The 24,520-nt window shown below is 50.0% G+C and overlaps 1 protein-coding gene across 1 annotated transcript in view; it reads right to left on the reverse strand.

Moving 5' to 3' along the window:
- Window positions 1-24,520, reverse strand: part of EPHX1 (epoxide hydrolase 1) — a 36,174-nt gene that overhangs the window by 5,676 nt on the left and 5,978 nt on the right. The window contains exons 2-5 of the mRNA XM_030812807.1: window positions 12,200-12,387; window positions 9,215-9,395; window positions 884-1,111; window positions 421-550 (exon numbers count right to left, since the gene is read on the reverse strand). Of these exons, the coding sequence (XP_030668667.1) occupies window positions 421-550; window positions 884-1,111; window positions 9,215-9,395; window positions 12,200-12,382 (722 nt within the window). The 5' untranslated portion in view covers window positions 12,383-12,387. The remainder of the gene's footprint in view (window positions 1-420; window positions 551-883; window positions 1,112-9,214; window positions 9,396-12,199; window positions 12,388-24,520) is intronic.

The raw sequence follows: 24,520 nt of genomic DNA on the forward strand, positions 1-24,520 counted from the left end.
GAGAGGGAGAGGAGAGATGGCGGAGGAACAGGCCTCAGGGCTGAGGAGCGAGCACAGAGCCAGCCTCTTTCAGCACCAGCCCCACTGGGGAGACCAGGGGAGTTGGAGGAGGGAGGTTGCAGGGGAAAAATACAGTTTCTGGGGAGTTCTGCTCAGGGCTGTCCCAGAGCTTGGTCCAGCGGAGAGGTCTAATGCCTGACCTTCCCCTCCTATCACAGGCCTTCACTGCCTGGGAACCTGGCCCAGAGCTGCAACCCTGGGTTACAGACAGGAGAATCCAAGTCAACGGGCCTCAGGCACTGCTGAGTGACAGGTCACACTCCCTCCTCTCCCCTGGGGGGGCCTTGGCCCACCTTGCACAGAGGTCCACATCTTAGAGGACACACACACACACACACACCACCCCGACAGTGACCTCACCTGGGTACCAGCTGGGCCATATTAGTGCAGATCAGGGACCCCCAGTCCCCTCCTTGAATGTAGAATTCCTGGAAGCCCAGCCGCAGCATCAGCTTGTAAAAGATCCTGGCGGTGGCCAACGAGTTGAACCCTGGCGGTGATGGGGAAAGGCATGAAGTCACAGGCAGTCACAGGAGTCATTGGGCCCTCTGAGTGTTCTGTGAAATTTCTCAAGCCCGCCCACCCCCACGTGGAGGTGAGAAAAGCTCACAGAGGCAAGAAGGAATCCTGGAGCCCAAATATAGGGATGGCATCTCCAGCCCTGGAGGGCGGTGTGTCTGGGGCCGGCCTCTCAGGCCCCTCCTTTCCCAGCTTCCTCGGGCCAACTCCCTGCTTAACGCCCCCGGAAGGAGAGCCTGGTGGGAACACCTGGCCCACCCTTGGCGAGGACGGGGCAGTTATGGAGCCTCTAGCAGCCCCGTACCCTTCTTGGAGGATGACTCTGAGAAGCCATAGCCAGGGATGGAAGGGCAGATGACTTCAAAAACGTGCTCATCGCTCAGGCCATGGTTCTTGGGGTCAGTCAGGAGTGGGATGATCTTATAAAACTCGTAGAAAGAGCCAGGCCAGCCGTGTACCATCAGCAAGGGCTTCGGGGTGCGGCCTGCGGGCAGCTGGGGGGGCTTCACGTGGATGAAGTGGATGTCCAGCCCTGGGGGGACAGAGCACAGTCAGGGTGGAGGAAGAGAGAAGACCCTGCGCGGTCAGGCTCCAGCACCCCCCAGAGCCTGGATATTGAGTCCTGCCACCCTTAGTGCCCCCGCCCCCCACCATGGTATTGACAGTAATAATGGCTGACACTGGTTTCACACTCACACTGCGCTCCAGGTGCACAGATGTCCTCACTCAGCCTTCACAACCTCCCTGCAAGGGAGCTACGATTATTGCCTCCCGGTTTCCTTAGAGGTGCCCCCTGACAGCTGGGCCAGGTCTGTACAGCCACTGCTGGGTTTCCAGGGCTCAGGACAGCTCCTGGCTCACAGCAGGCCTCCGTCAATACTTGTTCAATAATTTAAAATCTGGAGGGTAGGGAGAAAGCCCCACGCATCCAACAATATAGGATTAATCAAGTATAGTTTGACAGTATACTGGAGTCCAATACAGTCATCTAAACTGACAGGGTAGATGTATATTTATTTAACATAGAAAATAGATCAGAAGATGTTGCTGGGAGGTAAAAGCAAATGATCAAGTCATATCCATTGTGTGACCCAGTTTTTGTAAAAAGTCATCTATGCTTATACCGTAGTTATACCATGTATTGGTGAATTTTAAAAGTCTGGGAGGATAAACTCCAAGAATGTAAAAAGCAGATCTCCCTGAGCAGTAGATTCCAGTGCTTTTAATTTCTCTTTGAGTTTTCTGTACTTTCCAATTTTTCTACAATGAACAGGTATTAAATGCATAACTTTTTTCATACAATTGACAAAATGTTACCTTTTTCTGATTACCAAATGACATTTTCTTTAAAGTGGAGGATTTTTGGGCCTGGTGTGGTGGCTCACGCCTGTAATCCCAGCACTTTGGGAGGCTGAGGCGGGTGGATCACCTAAGGTCAGGAGCTTGAGACCAGCCTGGCCAACATGGTGAAACCCTGTCTCTACTAAAAATACAAAAAAATTACCCGGGCATGGTGGCAGGCGCCTGCAATTCCAGCTACTCGGGAGGCTGAGGCAGGAGAATCGCTTGAACTTGGGAAGCAGAGGTTGCACTGAGCCGAGATCACACCACCACACTCCAGCCTGGGCAACAGAGCAAGACTCCATCTCAAAAAATTAAAATAAAATAAAGTGGAAGTTTTTTTTTTTTTTTAAGTGCAATGATGGAAACATCATCATAGCCAAGGGCAGGTGAACGGATTCTGGTCTCCTCTGGACTGACTTGGGGCCTCTGCATATCAAAAGAAGGCAGCCCCTTCCCAGGCCAGTGCCCTGGACAGCACCTGGGGCCTTACGGCATTCACAGTGAGGGCGGCTGCCATGCCTGGAACCCTCTGCCACCAGGGCTGGTGAAGTCAGCATGGCCTAGCTAATGTTCTCTTGTTAATATATTATACAAATAATACATGTTTACTGTAGAAAACTTAGAAAACACAGATAAGCCAAAGGGGGAAGACTCACATGTAATCCCACTCTCTAAAGAAAATATGGTGTTGTCTGTCTAAACTTTATTTTGGAACAGTTTTAGATTGCTGAAAAACTGCAGAGTGTCCAGAAAACTCCCATATACCTCACACCCACCGGGTTTCCTCCATTATTAATATTTTATGTTAGCATGGTACATTTATTACAATTAATGAACCAGACTGAGATATTATTAACTATAAAGTCCATAGTCTGATTTCCTTAGTGTTTACACTTTTTATTATATGGCGAGAACACTTAATATGGGTCCTACCCTTTTAACAGATTTGTAAGTGCCCAACACTGACGGTGCTCTGCTGTACAGCCCATCTCTAGGATGTATTCGGCTGGCAGGACTCAAACTTTACACAGCAACGATCAGCAACGCCATTTCCCCTATTCCCCAGCCCCTGACAACCACCCTTCCACTCTCTGCTTCTGCTGAGTTTGACTATTTCAGATTCCTCCTATAGGTGGAATCATGGGGTATTTGTCCTGTCCCTGGCTTATTTCACTTAGCATTATTTCCTCAGAGTTTATTCAGGTTGTCACACGTTGCAGGATTTCCTTTTTTTTTTTTTTCTTCTTTTAGAGATGAGGTCTCACTGTGTTGCCCAGGCGGAAGTGCAGTGGCACAATCACGGCTCACTGCAGCCTCAACCTCCCAGGCTCAAGCAATCCTCCCACCTCAGCCTCTCAAGTAGCTGGGACTACAGGTGGGCAACACCATGTCTAGCCTATTTTTGTTATTTTTTTTGTAGAGAAGGGGTCTCGCTATGTTGCCCAGGCTGGTCTCAAACTCCTGGACTCAAGCCATCCTCCCATCTTGGCCTCTCAAAGTGTTGGGATTACTGGTGTGAGCCACCACACCCGGCCAGGATTTTCTCCTTTTTAAAACCTGGATAATACTGGTATCTTCACACAACAAAATATTAGCCAGGTTTCCTTAGTTTTTCCCCTAATGTCCATTTTCTGTTCCAGGATCCCAGCCGGGACTCACACGCCACTGAGCTGTCATGTCTCTTTAGACCCTTCTTGGCTGTGACAGTTCAAGCTTTTTAAAAAGACTTAGAAAACATAACTTTTAACAAAAAGAGAACCATACATACATTCTATTTTAGAATCTTTTTTTGTTTTTACTTAACAATGTATCCTGGGTGTCCTTCTATGTTGCCACATTTACTCCTATTCTAAAGTTTATTTTAGTAGGTGATCTTGTCTCCCTTGGAACATACTGCATGATGTGAGATTCTTCTTAATTCAAATTCTACCACATTGTCATTTGAGTTTTAAATTAGAGAAAAAATACACATCCATGCTTGTGGATGCACAGGCTCTCCCAGGACGCACGAGTAAAACACAGCTGCCTCTGGCCAGCACAGGGGCAAGAAGGAGCTGCTTCTCACTATATTCCCTTCTGTGCTTTTTCCGTTTTAAATATTTGAATTTTTTTTTTTTTTTTTTTGAGACGGAGTCTTGCTCTTTTGCCCAGGCTGGAGTGCAGTGGTGCTATCTCGGCTCACTGCAAGCTCCGCCTCCCAGGTTCACGCCATTCTCCTGCCCCAGCTTCTCGAGTAGCTGGGACTACAGGCGCCCACCACCACACCCAGCTAATTTTTTGTATTTTTAGTAGAGACAGGGTTTCACTGTGTTAGCCAGGATGGTCTCGATCTCCTGATCTCATGATCCGCCGGCCTCAGCCTCCCAAAGTGCTGGGATGACAGGTGTGAGCCACCGCGCCTGGCCTAAATATTTGAATTTAAAAAATTAAGACTTTTTAAAAATGGAGCTAGAGTCACGCTAAGTTGCCCAGGCCAGCCTCAAATCCCTGGCTTCCTCCTGCCTCAGCCTCCCAAAGTGTTGGGATTACAGGCATGAGCCACCAAGCCTGGTCAAGACAATTTTTTTTTTTTTTTTTGAGATGGAGTTTCGCTCTTTTGCCAAGGCTGGGGTGCAATGGCACGATCTCAGCTCCATGCAATCTCTGTCTCCCTGGTTCAAGCTATTCTCCTGCCTCAGCATCCTGAGTAGCTGGGACTACAGGTGTGCACCACTACACCCGGCTAATTTTCCTATTTTTAGTAGAGACAGGGTTTCACCAGGTTGGCCAGGTTGGTCTAGAACTCCAGTCGTCAGGTGATCTGGCTGCCTTGGCCTCCCAAAGTGCTGAGATTACAGGTGTGAGCCACCACACCCAGCAAGACATTTTTAAAAAGCCCATAGCTCATAGTTTGCCTCATGGGTCCCTGTTTCCCTTTGTGGGAGGAAATACTGTTCTGACTTTCCCTAGAGGTCCGTGGCATCTACAGGACGCTCCATGACAGGGCTGCTGGGTTAGCATCCCAGAGCTGAGGAGGGCTCAGGATGGCGGTGCTGGGCTTGGAGGGGATGAGGAGAGGGGGTGGGATACTGGGTGCCAGGGCCAAGGGTAAAGGAAAAAGGGACAGGCAGGTGGAGACCTGGTGCCTCAGGCAGTTCCCTTCTCCCTGGATGTGATGGGGTTGGGCTTACCCAGAGGTCTCTGATGCCCTTGTAAGCTCTCAGACTCTGAGGACAGCGCCTGGTCGCCTGCGGTGGGAGGCCCAAGATGTGGGATAGATCTGGAAGCTCAGGATAGAATGAGGAGAGAAGTGGCAGGGACAGGGAGGCTGAACAGCGAGGCCAGTGTGGATGAGGACAGAACACTGGGGTGGGGGTTGGAGGCTGGGCTGTGAGCAGCCAGCAGTGCAGGGGTCAGTGCAGCGACAGAGAGGACCCTGAAAAGGTCCACTGTCAGAAAGAAGAGGAAGGAGGACTTGGACCAACCCCAGCCTGGGGGCCCAGGACAAGATTCAGGGAGATATTGAAGGTTTGCTGGGCCCACAGACCAGAGGCTGCCCGTTCAGCACTGTTGGGGATGGGCAGAGAATGCAGGAACCCAGGCCCAGCGGAGGGACTCCAAACCGCAAGGACCAAGGCCAAGAACAGGCCTCCAGCCCCGGGCAGGGTGCCAGAACCACACATGGGTAAGTCCACGATGAATTCAATGCTGGAAACTGGCTCCTTTGGAGCCGTTGTACCTGAGGGAGCGTTTGTACCATAAAAACCCAATGTCAGCCGGGTGTCGTGGCTCACGCCTGTAATCCTGATACTTTGGGAGGCCAAGGTGGGAGAATTGCTTGAGCCCAGGAGTTTGCGATCAGCCTGGGTGACATGGTGAGACCTTGTCTCTACTAAAAATGTAAAAAAAAAAAAAAAAAGCCGGGCGCAGTGGCTCACACCTGTAATCCCAGCACTTTGGGAGGCTGAGGCAGGTGGATCACGAGGTCAGGCGATCAAGACCATCCTGGCTAACATGGTGAAACCCCGTCTCTACTAAAAATACAAAAAATTAGCTGGGCATGGCTGTGGGCGCCTGTAGTTCCAGCTACTCAGGAGGCTGAGGCAGGAGAATGGCGTGAACCCGGGAGGCGGAGCTTGCAGTGAGCCAAGATCGTGCCACTGCACTCCAGCCTGGGCGACAGAGCGAGACTCCATCTCAAGAAAAAAAAAAAAAAGCCAGTGTGGTGCATCCTGTTCCAGCTACTGGCAGGTGGGAGGATCAGAGCCAGGAGGTGAGCTGCAGTGATCTGTGATCACACCACTGCACTCCAGCCTGGGTGCCAGAGTGAGACCCTGTCTCTAAAACAAACCCAGTTGCATGAGGAACCCTGAAAGGGTCCAGTGGGGTAAGGCTGGCAGCTGCCAGGATGGAAAGGGCCCTTTACTGCCTCCTGCCTCTGGGCCTTTGAACATGCTGTTCCCCTTTCTTGGACCATCTTCCCCACACACCTGGCAAAGTCCCACTCATTTCAGCTTAGATGCCACCTCCTCCAGGAAGCCTTCCCTCACATTCAAAGGAAGATTGTGGGGCTCATGAAGCTCCCAGAGCCTCCTCCTTCAGAACACCACCATGTGCTGTAATTGCCCCTGAAGAGCCTATGAGCTGTGAAGGAGGGACCCTGTCCTCTCTATGTGTCCTCAGCCCCAGCAGAATGCCTGGGTACAGCAGGCGCCCCATTAATTTCTGCTGGATGGACACTGAAGAGCTGGGACAACACAGGGATCCAAGTCAAACTGAAGGAAGCCAGGCAATTTCGTGCCAGGAATCCAAACAGGAACCTATGGTAATTGCATACAGCAGTTTGGCTGGGATTAAGTGGCTTGGGTCCTCTTGTTAGGCTCATAACAGAAGATATCAAAATCCTGCAAAGAATACAGCAACACTCAAGAGGAGTCCAAATTTGATCCAAAAAATCATTCCAGATTTTTTTTTTTTTTAGTGTTCTTGGCTGAGCTCCAGGAAGGGCTCTAGTTCCAGGACACACACCACTGGGATTTGACTTAGCTTTTCTCTGGCTCATTCTCCCTCGGGCCTGGCCTGCTTGCATCAGAACAAGGATGTTTCCTGCCCTGGCACCTCCAAGTCGAGGTTTCCATCCATCCTTCCTTTCTCCCTTTTTTTATTGAGATGGAGTCTTGCTCTGTCGCCAGGCTAGAGTGCAGTGGCGTGATCTCGGCTCACTGCAACCTCCACCTCCCTGGTTCAAGCAATTCTTTTGCCTCAGCCTCCCAAGTAGCTGGGCCTACAGGCACATGCCACCACGCCCAGCTAATTTTTGTATTTTTAGTAGAGGCGGGGTTTCACCATGTTGGCCAGGATGGTCTCGATCTCTTGACCTTGGGATCCACCAGCCTTGGCCTCCCACAGTGCTAGGATTACAGGCGTGAGCCACCGCGCCCGGCTCTCTCTCTCTTTTTTTTTTTTTTTTAAGACAGAGTCTCGCTCTGTCGCCCAGGCTGGAGTGCAGTGGTGTGATCTCAACTCACTGCAAGCTCCGCCTCCCGGGTTCACACCATTCTCCTGCCTCAGCCTCCAGAGTAGCTGGGACTACAGACGCCCGCCACCACGCCCGGCTAATTTTTTGTATTTTTAGTAGAGACGGGGTTTCAGCGTGTTAGCTAGGATGGTCTCAATCTCCTGACCTCGTGATCCACCTGCCTCAGCCTCCCAAAGTGCTGGGATTACAGGCGTGCGCCACCGTGCCCAGCCTCTCTCTCTTTTTTTAAGAGATGGGGTCTTGATCTGTCACCCAGTGCAGTGGTGTCCTCGTAGCTCACTGCAGCCTTGAATTCCTGGGCTCAAGCAATCCTCCTGCCTCAGCCTCCTGAGTAGCTGGGACTACAGGTGCATGCCACCACACCCAGTTAACACTGTATAATTTCAATTTCCTTTTTTAAGGAACTTTAGTTTATCTGACTGACCAACATGTCTTTCATATACTTTAAGCAATTCCTAACATTTTAACAAATTAAAATCTTCACTGTTCCTTGAAAAGGCCAAATTATCTTAAACATTAAAAATAAGATTCCTAACATGTAAAATTTCCTGGATATAAAAAATTAACAAGCTGGGCACAGTGGTGCTCGCCTATAGTACCCGCTATTCAGGAGGCCTGAGGCAAGAGGATTGCTTGAGCCCAGGAGTTCGAGGCTGTGGTGAGCCATGATCACGCCTGTGAATAGCCGCTGCAGTCCAGCCTGAGCAACACAGCAAGACCTTGTCTCTGAAAAAGATTAATTGTATGGCAACCCACAGAGTGGGAGAAAACATTTGCAAATATCATATAAGAGATTTTATGCAGAATACATAGAAACTCCTAAACCCTAAGAAAACACCCAAAAAATGGACAAAAGACATGTACAGACATTTCTTCAGAGAAATTACAAAGAATCCAATAAGTACCACATAAAAAATGCTCAACATCAGTAATCATTAGGAAAATGCAACTCAAAACCACAATGTGATACCATTTCATACCCATTAGGATGACCATTACTGAAAAAAAGAAAGGAAAAAAATATTGGCAAGGATTTGGAAAAATCGGGATTCTGAGGCATTGTTGGCTGGGAAAGTAAAATGGTACAGCTGCTACGGAACATAGTATGGCGGTTCCTCAGAAAATTAAACACAGAATTACCATATGATCCAGCAAGCCCACTGCTGGGTATAGATCCAAAAGAATTGAGAGCAGAGTCTTTTCTTTTTTGAGATGGAGCCCAGGCTGGAGTGCAGTGGTGCAATCTTAGCTCACTGCAACCTCCGCCTCCTGGCTTCAGGCAATTCTCTGCTTCAGCCTCCAGAGTAGCTGGGATTACAGCTGCCTGCCACCACACCTGGCTATTTTTTCTATTTCTAGTAGAGATGGGATTTCACCATCTTGGCCAGGCTGGTCTTGAACTCTTGACCTCGTGATCCACCCGCCTCAGCCTCCCAAAGTGCTGAGATTACAGGTGTGAGCCACCCCACCTGGCCTGGGTCTAAATCTCATCTCCATCCTTCCTCTCAAAGATTGCCACATCATTGGACTGGATGGTGCATTTCTTTGGGTTTTAAATTGCATGTATGTGTTCCTGCCTAGCTCTAAAGATGGACAGATTTGTTGTGACTGCAATATTTTTGCATTTAGTAAGGTTACAACTTATAAGCACATCTCAGTGACCTATAATTGGGTTCTGAATCTCTCCAACTTTATCTGACTCTAAGTCACATTGTGGAAGAAGGCTGTTCTCATGACATACATCCCTCTCTGGCTGGCGTTTTGCAAACATACCTTCAATCTTAGTCTTGAAATGAGGGTATCTGTTGAGAATCTCCACCTGCTTCTTCCAGTCAAATTCATTCTTCCAGTAGGAGACGACTTTCTTCAGGTAGTTGGAGTTGAAGCCATAGTGGAAGCAGCTGTCCTCCAAAGGTGGGGTGAAACGAAACTTATCGATCCTCTGGTGTAAGTCCTGGAGCAAAATGCAGGACCCCAAGTTGAGAGGGATGGGTAGGACAGAGCACAAGAACAAAGTCTGTTTCCAGAAAACACAGCAAACCCTGCAGCCACAAGACACTGCACTCTGGTAGTGGCAAGGCAGTTTCCCACATCACTGGCTACTCCCAAAGCGGATGTGTTCTTCACTTCTTCCTTCTTCACTGTAGACTCTGCATTTCTTTTTTCTTTCTTTTTTTTTTTTTTTTTTTTTGAGATAGGGTCTCACTCTGTTGCCCAGGCTGGAAGGCAGTGGCGTGATCTCGGCCCACTGCAACCCCCACCTCCCAGGTTCAAGCAAGTCATGCCTCAGCTCCCAGAGTAGCTGGGATTACAGGTGTGACCCACCACGTCCGGCTAATTTTTGCATTTTTAGTAGAGATGGGGTTTTGCCATGCTGGCCAGGCTGGTCTTGAACTCCTGGCTTCAAGTGATCTGTCTGCCTTGGCCTCTCAAAGTGGTGGGATTACAGGTGTAAGCCACTGCGCCCAGCCCATCTTTTACTCTTTAAGTGTACACACAATACTCATCTTTACAGCGGGAGTCGGCAAACTTTTTCTGTAAAGGGCCAGATAGTAAATATTCTAGGCTTTGCAGGCTGCAGTGACTCCACTCTGTCTTCGTAGTGTGAAAGCAGCCACAGCCAATGCACAGATGAATGGGGGTGGCTGTGTTCCAATAAAAGTTTATTTATGGACACTGAAATCTGACTGCTATATAATTTTCACATGTCACAAACTATTATTATTCTTTTGATTTTTTTCCCCCCTAACTATTTAAAGAGGTAAACACTATTCTTGGCACTAAAGACAGGTAGCAGGCTACATTTGGTCTATGGGCCATGGTTTCCTGACCCCTGATATACAACATTGAATGATACATTATAACTCAGTTGGGATAAAAATTACAGACCAGGCCCAGCATGGTGGTTCACACCTGTAATCCCAGTGCTTTGGGAGGCCGAGGCAGGTGGATCACTTGAAGTCAGGAGTTCGAGACCAGCCTGGCCAACAGGGCAAAACCCCATCTCTACTAAAAATACAAAAATTAGCTGGGCATGGTGACAGGTGCCTGTAATTCCAGCTACTTGGGAGGCTGAGGCAGGAGACTCGCTTGAACCCAGGAGGCGGAGGTTGCAGTGAGCCAAGATTGCACCACTGCACCCCAGCCTGGTGACAGAGCAAGACCCTGTCTCCAAAACATAAAAAGTTTACAGACCAGGAGAGAGGGTGCAAGTCTCATGGGCATGTATTAGGCTAAAAGGCCAGCCCCAGAGGGAGGAAGTTCATGTCAGCTTAGGGAGCCTCTCAAGTGTCACCATTCCCAGGCTTCTTCCCAAGTGTTTCAGTCACCCCCAAACAGATTTTGGAAATCTCAGACTCCCTTAGGAGTCTAATTCCCTAAAGGAGCTTTCCTCAGGGCTCAGCCTTGGCCCTAAATAGCAAGGCTGCAGCAAGCAAGTCCTACCCAGGGAGCCTCAGCCTGGTTGCTCTTGGGTTTAGCCCAGCTTCTGCTTTTAAATCCCTTCCGCCTTGGAACCCTCATGACTTTTTATCCATGCTTTTTGTGACATTTATCCTCATCCATCTTTTTCTTTTTTTGAGATGGCATTTCACTCTCGCTGCCCAGGCTGGAGTGCAGTGGTGTGATCTTGGCTCACTGCAGCCTCTGCCTCCTGGGTTCAAGGGATTCTCCTGCCTCAGCCTCCCGAGTAGCTGGGATTATTATAGGCGCCTGCCACTATGCCCGGCTAATTTTTTGTATTTTTAGTAGAGACGGGGGTTTCACGACGTTGGCCAGGCTGGTCTTGAACTCCTGACCTCAAGTGATCCGCCGCCTCGGCCTCCTAAAGTGCTGGGATTACGGGCGTGAGCCACCGCACCCAGCCTATCCTTATTCATCTTTTAGTCTACTGTTCTTTGTGCACATTCCTTTTCTCATTCGCTGGACTGTATGCTGTTGGATGGAAGGGACTCTCTCTTCTCCCAAGCACTCACTGGGCCTGCACACAGTAGGTGCTCAAAACCCACAGAATGAAAGAAAGGATTGGCAGGGCCATGCCAGGCCTGCCTACTGTCCTGTCCCCCACTCGACCCTTGCTCCTCCCCGAGAATGCATTCTCAGGTCACCCCTCCTGCCCAGTCACCTCCTTCCTGACTCTATCCCTGTGCAGAGGAGGGGCAGCGGCTTCAGGATTAGATTGGACTTCAAATCCTTCCGCATGGTAGCTAGGCCGCCCTGAACAAGTTGCTTTATGCCCCTGAGCTTCAGCTTCTGCATCTGCAGTTTGGGAACAACAGTCCTCACCCCGCGGGATCACCGCAGGGATTGAATGTGACCAGGAATGTGACACACAGCCAGTGCCTAACCAGCAGCATCCCTGCCTTCTCAGTGCTTCCTGGGTCTCTGACGGGAACCTGCTCACTTTCTCCCACAACCTCACTCCCAAGGCTTCAGGCAGGGCATAGAGGAGGTGATGATGGCTGCTTTCTGTGACCTTTAATGCAGGTAACTGGGTCTGCTGGCACCCCATCTCCTGCCTGAGCACTGCTGGGCCTTGGGTAGGGAAAGGAGAAGAGACAAAGTGGGAGGGCTGGGCATCCCTCTCCAAAGCAAGCTGCACCTGCCCAGCAGAGGAAAAGCAGACTGAAACACACTCCCAAGTAGGATGGACCATTCCCAAGCCCCTGTCCCCTATCGCATCTGGCCTAAGACCCAACCCCTGTCTTCCAGACACCACCCTCTCCACTGCCCAGCCCGGCCTGGCCCAAGGTGCCTTACGTGGATCTCCTCATCTGACGTTTCCACCTTGAAAGGGCGGATGCTGTTGTCTTCCCTGGCTGCAGACCTCGTGCCCGGCCCCCACCACCCATCTTCAAGTGGCAAAGTTTCCTCTTTGTCCCGGGAGATGAACCAGTAGATGGCAAAGCCCAGCACTGAAGTGAGGAAGATTTCTAGCCACATGGCTCCTGCAAGATGAGGGGAAGCTATCAACCACGGAGCCCGCCCAGCCCAGCCCTGACAGCCCAGAGACTCCCATCCCCAGCAGGCTCTTTCCTGCTGCGCTCCAACCCTGTCCCTGATTTTATTTACACTTGACCTAATATATACATATTATATATATATATACACACTATATACATATTATATAAATATTATATATATATGATATAGAAAACTGGAAAAACAATAGACAATGAAACAAAATCACCCACAATCCTACTAAGCTTTGAAAACTGTTCATCATCCTGGGAAAATAGGAACCTGGGTTGGCTTCTGCACAGCCCTGGGTGGGGGGTTTTGGGAGCTACATTTCTGAGGCCTCATGTTTTTTTTTTTGAGATGGAGTCTCACTCTGTCACCAGGCTGGAGTGCAGTGGCACAATCTCGACTCACTGCAACCTCTGCCTCCCAGGTTCACACCATTCTCCTGCCTCAGCCTCCCGAGTAGTTGGGACTACAGGGGCCTGCTACCACACCCAGCTAATTTTTGTATTTTTAGTAGAGATGGGGTTTCACCATGTTGGCCAGGATGGTCTCGATCTCTTGACCTCGTGATACACCCGCCTTGGCCTCCCAAAGTGCTGGGATTACAGGCGTGAGCCACCGCGCCTGAAGGCCTCATGTTTTTTTGCACGTCTGAGAAGGCTTCTGTCCACGACCTCTGGGCTCCCTCCCCCATGGGAGAGGAGCACCTTTCCTGAGTGGTGGCCCACAGCCCCTGCTCTGTCCCTCTTGGAGAGGGGCTTATCCTCAGGGCAGACAGGGGGTAATGGGGAGGCCCAAGTGCTGGGACAGTAAGTTCAATTTGGGGTTGGGGGACACTGCTAGGAAGCCCAGCCATGGCCACACAGCTTCGCTGTGTGTGTAAGAGCTTTATTTAAACATAATTCATATACCATACAATTCGCCCATTTAAAGTGAACCCTCCAATGGTTTTTAGGATATTCACAGACATGTGCAGCCATAGCCACAGTCAACTGTAGAACATTTTCATCAGCACGGAGAAACTCCATACCCTTCAGCTGTCGCTCCCCTACTGCCCCCCCCCCCCCACGTTAGGTCCTAAGCAGCCTCTAATCTACTTTCTGTGTCCATAGAGTTGCCTATTACATTTCACATCAACTCAGTTGTCTTTTAATCCCCATTTTCTGACTCCTGTGTCTTTTTTGATCAGAAGAGGAAGAAACCGTAGTCTTGGCAAAGCACTATCAGGCAGATACCAGCCCAGCGTTGTTATCTAGCTCCTCAACTTCCTCGTTCCTAGGGAAGTAACCCACAGACTGTTCTTGTTCAGAGTAACCTGCATGAATATGCGGGCCGTCCTTCTGCCTGAGTCAGAGGAGGTTCTCTGGATGCAGTGCAGTTAGGACCCAGACGGAGAAGAAAGAAAGCATCGAGTTTTGACAAGGCCCCTGCAGACCACTCCCCAACAGTGCCCCTGACTCTGTCTTGGAAACCCAAGGCAGGAGGTGGTCCCTGCTGGGAACCCCACCACTTGCGTGTCCTCCATTGGCTACACGTCAGATGTTTGGGACTCTGCTAGGGGGCTGCAGAGGCCCTGGTGTTTGCTCCTGTCGAGCTGCCCCTCTAAACCTAGAATTGGGCTACTGGGGGTCGTTCTAAGAAATACTTGTCCACAGTGGTCCAGGGTTAGAGCTCCAAACAGAAATCCACCCAGGGCGATGGCTCTTGCCTTATTCCTGCAGTTCTGTAGGAAATCTAATCAGGAAAATCAGCTTGACACCCCCCACCTCCCCGTTTCTATCAGTGATCCTAGTGAACTCCCAGCTTCCCACCCTCAGGCCCTAGAGTCATCTCCAATTCTTCCCCCACAGCCCATCACCAAGTCCTCATGCCATCAGATTCAGCCCCCTGTGTGCCTCGCCCCATCCCCTGGACCACAGCCCTTATCACCCCACATGTGATTATCGAGACAGCTTTCAAGAGAGGAAACCCACAACCTCTTCTCTCATAGTCGCCAGCACACTTCTTAGAACCGACTGCAGCCTTCGTCCTGGGAATCATGCCCAGGTGTCCACCCTTGAACTTCCAATCTATCTCCCTCTCTGGATTGTGAAACTCTAAAGTGCCTCAAGGTCTCACTGATCAACATTTACTCAGTCTACCATGTGCCAGGGGGCAGGCCTTCGCTATCCCTGCTGGAGACACGTGGGACACGTTGATGCATGTTCCATCTCCAGCCAAGCCAGGCCATTGCTTTCTTTTTTTTTTTTTTGGTGAGACAGAGTCTCAAAGAGTGCAGTGGTGTGATCTCGGCTCACTGCAACTTCTGTCCCTGGGTTCAAGAGATTCTCCTGCCTCAGACTCCTGAGTTGCTGTGATTACAGGTGCATACCACCACCTCCTGCTAATTTTTGTATTTTTAGTAGAGACGGGGTTTCACCATGTTGGCCAGGCTGGTGTCAAACTCCTGACCTCCAGTGATCCGCCCACCTCGGCTTCCCAAAGTGATGGGATTACAGGCACGAGCTGCCATGCCTGGCCCTGTGGCTTTCATCTTTCAATCCCAAACAGCAACAGTGCCTGGGCCCCAAGGACCCTATGTCAGCTGATCAGATGGGCAGCTGGGACCACACTCCCACAATAAAAACAAGGCAAGGAATAGCTGGAAATGAGTTCCTCTTATTCAAGGAATTCAGAAAAGAAAAAACATGCATCAGCTTCTTTCATTTCCAGAAAGATATTATGTCTCTGCCAGGAAATCCTGCCCTTTAAGAAGATGGAGAAATGTCAGCTACAAGCCCCTGCGGTATTGAAAGCAGGACTAGGGGTTAGGGACTGGGAGACACATGGGAGCGTGTGGGAGGCAGCAGAAGGCAGAGAGCAGAGCTTCCCCCAGCAACAGGAGCAGCTGAACACACTTCACCGGGCAGGCAGATCCCACCACAATAAACCATAGCTTGGGAAGGCAGGGCTGTGCCCGTCCTGGCTACTGCCTTGACCCCCAGTGCCCAGCACTGGTCACTGGCCCAGCACAGCGAGGAGCTCCACCAATGTTTGTGCCAACTGCATATGCACTAGAAGCTAGTAAGACACATTTTGCATGATGTTGTCAAGGAGGCTGCGAGCATAACGAACAATAAAGAGGGATCCCCCTCCCCAGTGAACTTTACAAACCACCCTCCTTACCTGTACCTCAGCACAGGGAGGAGCACCGCTGTCGCTTCCCTCTAGGATATAAATGTGCAACTTTCCCCTTTCTGGGCAGAAAGATCCCAGTGCTTTCACCTGTCCACCAGGCTCCACGTTCTCACCCTCTGATCACTCCTTGGGAAAGAGAGCTGTGGAGCTCTGCACCTGGCGACGCTCTAGGGGCCTGTGAGAGAGGCAGGGCAGGCTGCAAGCACTGGCCCCCACTCCCCACGGCCTTTTGACAATTGCACAGTCCTGCCAACTCAGCCAATCTCACGTGTGCACGGCGTGGTTATCCCCCCTGGACTTTGCACAGCAAACTGAACCACGTTGACCTGAGAGATACAGGGCTGAAATGATCAGTGCTCGAGTCCCATCTAAAAGAAGGGAATCTGAGACAAGGGGCATTACGATGGCCCCCACCAGCACTACCAGGGGTATCACCCAGGAAGAGGAGGGCAAAGTGACAGATTCAAAGAGAATTTTAAAAACACGATCTCTTGCATTCTAATTAAGATAACAAGAATATTAGTACTTGGCTCAAGGATGGTGCCTTACAGCCACTGATCTCAGATTACAAATAGGCTATACTGCAGTGTGTTACTTTGCCACCTAGTAACAGCCCTTTATTTAATAGCAGGTAGTTAATGCACCAAAGAAAGGTGTTCTTGATTAGCCTGGTGTGACAGCAGGTGTTGACTGTGTGTGGATGAGTTTTCAACCCCGCTGCCGCCTTGCGTTCCCACGTGAACAGTCCTCCTTGCTGCAGGCAATATTCACTTTCACCAGCCCAACCCCAAGGGGCCCCCCCTGGGGAGGACGGAGGGGGTCACCACGGCTCCACACCTGCCATCTGCTTTGTCGGAGAGCTGGCCAGGCGGAGTGGCGCCCTCTTGACTGAGCCTCAAACCTTTGCTTTCCCCTTACTCCAAATAAAGCCGCCTGGCGAAGGAGCTCGGAGGCCTGATGGCAGCCTGCTGGGCGCTTGGCACTTCCTAGACCCTGGTACATGTAATCCACGGTACATGCAAATCCACCCACTAAAGAGCCACAATTCATCAAACTTGACTTTCCTTTTCAGTTATTTAAGGCAAGAATCAGAGTAGGCAAGGGCCTTACCCTAAATCACACTGCAGTTGTGAGGATTAGAATCTGTGGCCACAGCAGTCACTCCTGGTCTGTCACTGGGTGTGTTGCACCCCACCTCCCCTTCTTGTTCCCTCTCAGCACCTGTTTGCAGCCTCGAGTCTTCAGGCCAGAAGGGACTCCTAGAGCACAGACCAGCCACGACTGCCTGGGAACCACAGACGTCTCCCAGGCCTGCACAGCTTTTCTCAAAAAATGTAATAATAAGAAACAACACCCTCCCCTTCCTGGTGGGTCAGCCAGTCCTGGGAAGGGCTGCGGGGGGGCGGCGGTGGGAGGGGCGTCTTAGAGTCTGACCAATGAGTCCAGGCACCCACTCCCTATCTGCCTGACCCTGCCCACACATTCTGCAGCTCGAGGCAGGGAGAAGTGCAGATGCCCACCGCCCAGGCAGGAAGGATCTAGGGAGTGCCAGGCACCCAGCAGGCTGTCCTCAGGCCTCCGGGCTCCCTCGCCAGGGCTGCGGCTTTATTTGGAGTAAGGGGAAAGCAAAGGCTCCAGGCTCAGTCAAGAGGGCACCACTCTGCCTGGCCAGATCTCTGACAAAGCATGGGGGTGTGGAGCCGTGGAGACCCCCTCCATCCTCCCCAGGGTGGACTTCTTGGGGTTGGGCTGGTGAAAGCGAACATCGCCCAGAGTGAGAAGGACTGTTCACGCAGGAACCCAAGGCGGCAGAGGACCTGGGGTGGGCTGGGGAGGGGGTAGCACTAGGCAGATGAAAGCCCTCCCTTCCCTCTCATAGCTTCCCTCTCTCACGGTCACCCAGCACTCAAGAGGACGGAGCAGGGCTGCATCACCCCTACATCCACTGGGTGGGCCAGCTGATAAGTCACTGCCACTGGGCATGGAAGCTGGAGAGGAACTCAGCAGCCTCGAGTCCAAACCCCTGCTCTGCAGCCAGGGAAAGAGGGGGCCGAGGAGGGACTGAGTCTGGGGAAGCTTGATGGCCAACTTGAGCGATGCCATTTAAGGAGCCAGCCTGGGTTTCCCGGAGACTCCCCATCCCATGGCTCTCCCCAAAACAGCAATTCTGATGACCTTTGACTTTAGAAATGAAAACATCTTGGAGGTTACAATGAGAGGGTTTTAGCCCAGTGTGGTAGCTCATGACTGTAATCCCAGCACTTTGCGGGGCCAAGGTGGTGAATCACTTGTGGCCAGGAATTCAGTATCAGCCTGGGCAACATAGCAAGACCCTCATCTTAAAAAAAAAAAAAGTAATAAAGGAGCTTCTCGCTTGCTTTCCTCTTTGGGTCATTCAAATCTCGGCTCCACTGTTTACTAGTTGAGGGGCTCTGGGCAAGTTATGAAACCTCTCTAAGCTCAATAGCTGCATCTGTAAAATGGGGATAATAATGTTGAACTACTTATTATCAACATGTGTGTTCCTTCCTCTTCCCCTAAATCCCTAATTACTGTGGAGAATCTCTGCCTTGTAACAGACCCCAGAGGAGCCCCCGTTCCTGTTATTTAGCCCACACCCCAAGGTCCTGCTGCAGCCATGTGCACATAAACAGGCTGGACGTGAGGGAGTGCATGGCGTCAGGCACTGTGGTCTGGCAGCATCTGCTCTCCTCTCCGTGTGCCTTCACCAAGGACATGATTTGGGAGGATGACCAAAAGCACAAGGCTATGTACATCTTCGGGTATCAGCGTTTTGCAAGATATGTCCCTGGGGTAATCTCCACCCCTTTTTTCCATCTGTTCGGAGAAGGTGCATTCTCAGCATCAAGGGGCAGAATTCTGGTGGCTAAGCCTTCACCTTTCCAAGGAGAGCTATATTTATCTCTTCCCTGTGGTCAGCTCCTGCTGATGTAGCAAACATTAGAACTTCTTCAAAACATCAAAGTTTAGGAGACGCCATGAAAAATTGAGAAGTAAACAATACAAAATAAGAGTGCCTGCTTTATTTTGCTAGCACCTGAAATCAGAGCTTCACTGATCTGCCCCCAAAATTCCAGAGATATATTTTATCTGATTAGAGTTTTTGTTTGTAATGCACTTTTCCAGAATACTGACAAGTTACTGGGCTGAGTTTGTGGGGGACGGGGTTCTAGGGGAAGCCTTTCAGAATGAAATCATTTTTTCCTCGAAGCCAAGGTACTCTTCCCAACAAAATGGTTCGCTTGCCTAGTAAAGAAAATACAATTTTTGTTGCAAACCAGCATGATTTTTTTTTAAAACGTGACTGGAAGATAGTGGTCATTTAGCTACAAGATACTGAGCTCAGAGGGGAACTTGATGAACAGTTGGCTCCTACTGTAAGAAATGGGATTGCATACATTTTAGTTCTAATTCTACACTGAAGTCAAATTTTGGGCATGCATTTGTGAAACTTGGAAGAAAATCCCACTAAGTTCAAGGTGAAGAAGTTAGATGCACAGTCAATGGTCTTTACCTTTCAAAGATGGACTAAATGTAAACTGTTAGAAAGCAACAAATGATACAAGTAGAGTACTTGTTAGTTTACTTGTGTTTATCTTTCTGGTCTGAGGTATAAAGGACAATTTTAAATACAGGAGAGCAAATAGGTGCTTTGTTCTTGGGCACAGTTAAAAGGTAAATCACCTGTAATCCCAGCACTTTGGGAGGCCAACGCAGGCAGATCACTTGAGCCCAGGAGTTTGAGACCAGCCCAGGCAACATGGCAAAACCCCATCTCCACAAATAATAAAAAAAAATTAGCTGAGCATGGTGGTGCATGCCTGTGGTCCCAGCTACTCGGGAGGCTGAAGTGGGAAGATTGCTTGAGCCCAGGTGGTTGAGGCTGCAGTGAGCTATGATTACTGCACTCCAGCCTGAGAGCAAGAACCTGTCTCAAAAAAAAAAAAAAAAAAAAAGAACCAAAAAATGAAAAACAGGCTGGGTGTCGTGGCTCACACCTGTAATCCCAGCACTTTGGGAGGCCAAGGGGAGAGGATCACTTGAGGTCAGGAGTTCGTGACCAGCCTGGCCAACATGGTGAAACCCCGTCTCTACTAAAAACACAAAAATTAGCTGGGTGTGGTAGTGTGCACTTATAGTTCCAGCTACTCGGGAGGCTGAGGCAGGAGAATCACTTGAGCCTGGGTAGCAGAGGTTGCAGTGAGCCGAAATTGCCCCCCTACACTCCAGCCTGGGCAACAGAGCAAGACTCCATCTCAAAAAAAAAAAGAAAAGGTAGATCAGTTTAATAATTTAATGGAACTTCATATTTCTGTTACACTGGGGTAAAAATAAGAGTTTGCTTTTTAAAAATTCTCTTAGGTGATGTCACTAAGTCAAGTTTTAAAACATACAATTCATTTTAAGATTGATACTTAAAGTTCAAATGAACTCTTTTTCTGTTATTTGAATGTGATTTTTAAAGTGCCAAGAAGTTTTAAAGTAAATATAAGATTTGGAGTGGCGCCTTGGAAAAGCAAGTATAAACATGCTTTTGGACCAGAGGTTGGTCCAACCTCTGGCTGAACCAACCAACACTGAGTGTAACTACAGGCTGGGTACTGTGCAGGCACTGGGACTAACACACAACCCTGTAACTGTAGGAGCTCACACTTTATCTTCATGGATAACAGATGAACACCCTTCCAGTTATAGACACATACTGTATGCACACAGATGGAAGAGAAGTGTTCACAAGCAGAAGTGGTTAGGTTTTGCCACAAAGTTTTCACAGAGAAGGGGTCATTGAGCAGGGTTTTTAAGTATGAATAGGAGTTTACCAGGCGAAAAATAATGGTGGAATGGGAATAATCCAGGCAGAAAGAAGAGCATGTGGGATGGAATGGGATGGAAGTGAGGAAGCGCATGGCATGAATGAAAAAACACAAGAGTCTCATAGGGTGTTTTCGGGTAAGAGTTGATGATTCCACATTTCAGAGAGTAGTTGTCTCATTTATTACTATACTATCTCTTTTATAAATTGCTACTTCATCATGAGCTGACCCAGAAGTTTTAACTTAGAAATTGTGTTTACAATTCAGATTTCCCGTCTGTAAATTACATGCCGAAAAGAGTGAGCTAAGAAAATATACTCGGGGCTGGGCGCGGTGGCTCATGCTTGTAATCCCAGCACTTTGGAGGCCAAGGTGGGCAGATCACCTGAGGTCAGGAGTTCAGGACCAGCCTGGCCAACATGGTGAAACTCCATCTCTACTAAAAATACAAAAATTAGCCAGGCGTGGTGGTGCATGCCTGTAATCCCAGCTACTCAGGAGGCTGAGGCAGGGAGAATTGCTTGAACCCAGGAGGCGGAGGTTGCAGTGAGCCAAGATCATGCCACTGCACACCAGCCTGGGGAACACAGCAAGACTCTGTCTCAAAAAAAAAAAAAAAAAAAGGAAAGAAAGAAAAAATACTTGGGAATGTGAGGATTTTGTGGTTGAGTGAAGAAAGGTGGCCCGGACAGGAGATTACTCAGAACTCAATGGTTCACCGCAGCTGTCCTTGATGAGCTGGTGGCTGTGGCAAACACGCCATCAGATTGGGATGTTGAGGCAGACTGCTAGCAATGTTCTCTCCTTCTTCCTTAGCAAAGGATTTTTAATTTTGGTTGGAGAAGACCAGCCAAACACTTGACATTTCTTGGCCCCCTTGCAGCTAAGTAGGACAGAGTGATTAAGTGTGGACAAAGAGTTATAAATGTATTAGAGCAGAGCCACCTGGGGCCCAGATAGTACCTTGTGTCAAAATTTTCTCCAGTGCATCTGAAATCGCACTGTGATCCTGTCCGCCTAAACTTTGTCTTCTCTTGGTGTTCCCTCCCTCAGTAACTGACACTACCCGCCCTGCTACTGCCAAGCCAAAAACCCAAGCGATGTCCTTGAAACCCCTCTCCTTCACTCCGCCACAGATATCAGTAAGTTCTGGCAGCTGAACTTCCAAAGTACATTTCAAATCCATCTCCAACCCAGCCCAGGTTCCTGTGGCTCTCCCCTGGACTACTGCCCCTGCCCGGTCCACTCACATCTGCTCTACCCCTTCCAACACAATGGCCACTCTGAAGCCACAGCAATCTTTTTAAAACAATTTTTTTTTTTTTTAGATGGAGTCTCTCTCTGTCGCCAGGCTGGAGTGCAGTGGCGCGATCTCGGCTCACTGCAACCTCCACCCTGGTTCAAGCAATTCTCCTGCCTCAGCCTCCTGAGTAGCTGGGACTACAGGCGCGTGCCACCATGCCCAGATAATTTTTGTATTTTTAGTGGAGACGGGGTTTCACCATGTTGGCCAGGATGGTCTCAATCTCCTGACCTTGTGATCCGCCCACCTCTGCCTCCCAAAGTGCTGGGATTACAGGTGTGAGCCACCGCACAAACCTTTTTTTTTTTTTTTTTTTAAATAGAGACAGGTTCTCACTATATTGCCCAGGCTGGTCTCAAACTCCTGGGCTCAAGTGATCCTCCTGCTTTAGCCTCCCAAATAGCTGGATTACAGGCATGAGCCAGGCTAGAGTGATCTTTTGGAAATGCAAATCTGGTCACGTATATCCCATCCCCTGCGAAACCCTTAAAGAGCTTCCCATTGTCCTTGGGTTAATGTGGCCTTCAAGGCCTGTGTGATCTGACCACTCCCCTAGCCCCTCAGAGTGCTACTGGTATCAATATTATGGAGAAATAGTTTACTTGAAAACTAAGCGAGAGTTTTAGGGCTGGGATCTCACGCTGCCCCCCTGATCTTTCAGTTTTGTGCTCACCATGCTGTCCTACTGTGGGGCTTTATGAGGGCGAATCCCTCTGTTGAAAAGCTATTCCCTCCCCTTCCCACCTCCCTAACTTCTATCCACCTTTCAGATTTCAGACTGACTATCCCTCCTCTGGGTAGCCTCTCCTGACCTATCCCAGCAAGGCACATCTCTCAGTCCTAGCCTGCGTCGAGCTCACATTTGTCAGGGTGATTATGTGACTGACAGCTGGACGGAAGCTCCTGTAGACCACTGACCATGTCTGCTTTGGCTCCCATCTGGACTCCCAGTGCCTGGCATTCTAGTAGATGCTTAATTATTTGTTGAATGAATGAATGAATTTAAAAATCCTTTGAATGAGAGCATAGAAAATTAATCAGAACTTTTGAACAAGAAGAGCTAAATTCCCCTTGAGGAATAATAAATATAACCTCCTTAGCCTAGTTGGTAGAGACAGACCATAAGATGCAGGAAGAGGGTTGAGTAGGTGGCATGAGGCACTATAATGCCCCCTGACCCCAAAGAAGACTGGAGAACCAGTATCCTAGGCACACTACAAATATCAGGATTTTGGGTCTAAAAAGATGGGGTCAGACTCAGATCCGGCCACACAAAGGGGCAGGTCTACCACCTGCCTAAAGACTCTCCTCCCCCAACCCAGGCAAGCAGTCAGAACCTCACTGTAAGAAAGTGCTCCGAAAATCGCAGTAAAGTGCTAGCCGGCCATGACTCAGCACTTGCTACGTGCCCGGCCTTGGCTAAGTGCATTGCAGGGCAGAATGCCCAAGTGTTTTTCCAGAACAAAGGCCATGAGGTGGACCCAGCCCTGCGACAGTTGGGCAGACCTGGCTCTGACTGCGTGTTTCTCTAACAGTGACTGAGACTCACAGCAGCATGAAAACCCAGTGCTTCTCCTGGGGGAAGTCCGCTACTTTGGGGAAGAAAGTGTGGGGGCAGAGAGGATGAGGGAAAAACTATGGCATGACCTGCCCCTCAGATGCCAGGCCAGAGAGGTAGGTGGGCTTGGAGGGTCTGCTGCTTCTGCAGGCCTGGTCCCAAGCCTGCCCCCATCCTGCCCTCCCCAGCACCCCAGGCTCATCACTCCTCCCTGGGGCAAGGTGAAGGGAACATCCAGTGGAAAGGGAGAAACAGATGGCTTCCCTCCCATTCTTGGCCTGCCTGCCAAGCGGACGCAGGATGGGAGCCTGGGAGCGTTCCTGCTGTGAACTCCCTGTCAGCAGCTGCCCAAGCCTTGGGGCTCCCAGGGGCTTCCCAAAAGCCATCCTGAAGCTCCCAGCCCCACTCCCTTGGCTGGCCCAAGAGGGATGGAGGCAAACCCTGGGGGGGAGCTCCCAGCTTCTCCACCCTCAGCCATTGTCCCTGAACCCCAGGGACCCCCGGAGACTCAGGATGGAAGAGGCCGGATGCAGGCGAGCTGGGATTGTGCACCAGGCCAATGGCCGTGTTTATCTCTGTGCGAGAACCGGAGCCAAGCCCTGGGAAAACAGCTTAGGGCCAGAAACCAAGGGAAAGGAAAAATGTAGTTTACAAGCAGGAAAAAAAAGTGGGGGGAGAGTAAAAGAGCAGTAAAAAGTGTCAGGAGACAGCCTTCTTGGCAGGAGTGCTGTTCTGGGGCCTGAGGGACGGGCACATTGCCCTCTGTGTGGAAGGGAATTCCCTCCACCTCCATGCTATCTACATGTCTGGAGAGACAGAAAGAAAACAATTTGGGATTGGCACTGGGATGCCAATGTGGTTGAGGGAGCCCCGAGCCAGCCGGCAGGCAGTTAGGCCCTCACCGCCTGCTTTGCCGCCTGGCCCTGCTGCCTGCCAGCCATGTCGCCTCAGGTCAGTGACTCCACTTCTCCAGGCCTCCGTGGCCCCATCTGCGGGGGAGGGTCTGGAGAGGGGAAGGGGAAGGCCACGTGGGGGGGCTGGCCAGATCCTGTGCACCTTCGGAGAGGGGACGGCTACTTCCACACTCTTTAAAGGCCACACAAACTTTTAAGTTACAGAAGTCAAGAAGACCGAGAGACGCCCCACATGCTGCAGGGCTCGTAAGCTCTTGGCCTGGAGTTTCATTTGAGGTCCCATTCCATCTCACATTCTGCCAATTAAAATTAGAGCTGTTGAGTTTT

Source organism: Nomascus leucogenys, chromosome 5, assembly GCF_006542625.1.
Source record: "Nomascus leucogenys isolate Asia chromosome 5, Asia_NLE_v1, whole genome shotgun sequence".
NCBI classification, from domain to species: Eukaryota; Metazoa; Chordata; class Mammalia; order Primates; family Hylobatidae; genus Nomascus; species Nomascus leucogenys.